This window comes from Triticum dicoccoides, chromosome 1B (assembly GCF_002162155.2).
Source record: "Triticum dicoccoides isolate Atlit2015 ecotype Zavitan chromosome 1B, WEW_v2.0, whole genome shotgun sequence".
NCBI lineage: Eukaryota > Viridiplantae > Streptophyta > Magnoliopsida > Poales > Poaceae > Triticum > Triticum dicoccoides.
Genome location: NC_041381.1, coordinates 626276272 through 626278341, shown reverse-complemented (window position 1 = coordinate 626278341; position 2070 = coordinate 626276272). Strand labels below are relative to the sequence as shown.

Genomic DNA, 2070 nt, shown 5'->3' with positions numbered 1-2070 from the left:
CGTGTTTGCCGAAAAAAGTACGTTCGGATTGCTCAGCGGACCGTTACAGACCCGCGCTGGATGGCTTTGTGGTCTAGACTGCGCAGTCCGAACGATCGCAGGCGGTTTGAGTGTCCGCTTTAGAGATGCCTAATGAAACTAATTTGGTGTTGTAGATATCAATATATTTTTCTATAAACTTCCACGAAACTTTGTACAATAAAAATATACTTACTTTGTATAAACATGTAGATATTGGTCGTTGTGGGCCGATTTAGAATGTGTGGGCTTTCCACATCAAGTAAAGCTGGTCGAGAAAAGAGATTTTGAGCACAACGCAAAGAATGCGGCTTGATTGCTTGAATTGAGTCGGATCGGAGGGACCACACACACTCCTACGTGGCCAAAGAAGACCTTTCTGCAAGTCTTTGTTCCGGAGACAATTCTCCCACCCTGCCATAAGTGGCACGCGCGCGCTCGCACGAGCCTGCGGCGGCGGGCGGGCAACCCACTCACCATCGCCGAACCTTCTCAGCACGAAGCTCACCGGGAAGCCGCCCAAAATCCCCAAGAGCTCACGACCAGCGCCTCCTCCTAGTACAAATCTACCCGCGAAATCCACTCCCCAACCCAATCCATGCAGCAGCAGCAGCGCACCGGCGGTTTAGGGGGTCTTATAAATACGAAGCGCTCTCGCCGGTGTCAAACTCGGTCATGGCGGCAGTCGGAGCGGCACCACTGCTCTACCAACAGCAGGCGCAGGCGGTGGGCGACGGCTGCTACTTCTCTTCCATGTCCTCCCACTTCTCCCACGGGGGAATCAGCTCCACCTCCTCCAGCCCGGCCTCCAGCTTCTCCGCCGCGCTCAGCGCCACGCCGGCGATCGCCGCCGACCCCGAGGCGCAGTTCGACATCTCCGAGTACCTCTTCGAAGAGGGCGCGTTCTCCGCGTCGCTCACGCCCGTCGTCCCCGTGCCGGCCGTTGCCGCGGCTGGTGCGAGTTCGGCGACCGCGGTGACTGCGATGAGCGCTGCCGAGTCGGCGGCGGCGGCGGAGCGGCCGCGGACGGAGCGCATCGCGTTCCGGACGAGGTCGGAGATCGAGATCCTCGACGACGGCTACAAGTGGCGCAAGTACGGCAAGAAGTCCGTCAAGAACAGCCCAAACCCAAGGTTGGTACCTATCCCCAACCGCAAAATTAAACACGATGGAATCAACACTCGTATCAATTGATCAGAAATTCATCGACACATTGCAATTCGGCGTTCCAAGTCCTGACGAGCGAGCATTTGGTGTGTGCGTGTAGGAACTACTACCGGTGCTCGACGGAAGGGTGCAACGTGAAGAAGCGGGTGGAGCGGGACCGGGACGACCCGGCGTACGTGGTGACCACGTACGAGGGCACGCACAGCCACGTCAGCCCCAGCACCGTCTACTACGCCAGCCAGGACGCCGCCTCCGGCCGCTTCTTCGTCGCCGGCACGCACCCGCCGCCAGGCTCACTCAACTGAGTAGACTAGCCACCAACAACGGGGCACGTCGAGATCAGCACGGGGCTTCTATCTCGGCCAAAAGCTGGCCAGCAAGGTGCAGGTGCAGCCACTAGTTCGTAGCTAGACTAGTGTACCAGTGGTGGATCATCAGGTTCAGTTTCTCGAGGCGTGGGGCTTTTTTTTGGGGATCGATCTGTCCATATAGATCGACCTTTTCTTCTCTCCCCGTCTTGTACTAGTGTCGTGTACAGCAGTGTGCAGTGTGGGCTCGATCACGAGAGCCCTCCCGACGAATGTAACGCACACTCCACTACACTACTAGTGCTACCTACTCAACCGTGCAATAAATATGTACAGAACCATCCGCCTCGAAGAGATCCATCTCTGAGTCTCACGGTTGTACGTGCACAATTTCGACAATTTTTTAGAAGAACAGGGAGGCCTTTCCCCGGTTCCATTAACCAGAATGAAACCATAGAGAGTCTTAAACCACTACAAAGATAGAGTTCATGGTCCTAATTTAAAACAGATTCAGCAGCCCTGCTCGACAAGAGCCAAAAGGGCAAAAACTTAAAAACACAATGAAGGTAAAACATTT

The 2070-nt window shown here is 55.5% G+C and overlaps 1 protein-coding gene across 1 annotated transcript; it reads left to right on the top strand.

Moving 5' to 3' along the window:
• The first annotated feature begins 445 nt into the window (after window positions 1-445).
• LOC119349205 (probable WRKY transcription factor 57) lies at window positions 446-1834 on the top strand. The gene is made up of 2 exons (XM_037617235.1): window positions 446-1151; window positions 1286-1834. Exons 1-2 carry the CDS (start codon window positions 694-696, stop codon window positions 1488-1490), a joined length of 663 nt encoding a protein of 220 aa, XP_037473132.1. The 5' UTR covers window positions 446-693; the 3' UTR covers window positions 1491-1834.
• The last annotated feature ends 236 nt before the right edge of the window (window positions 1835-2070 follow it).

What these genes read in the sequence shown, in the direction of transcription:
- LOC119349205 (XM_037617235.1), top strand. Translation starts at nt 694, where the DNA reads ATGGCGGCAGTCGGAGCGGCACCACTGCTCTACCAACAGCAGGCGCAG. An exon ending in AAGAACAGCCCAAACCCAAG is followed by an intron (nt 1,152 to 1,285) that starts GTTGGTACCTAT and finishes GTGTGCGTGTAG; the next exon opens with GAACTACTACCGGTGCTCGA.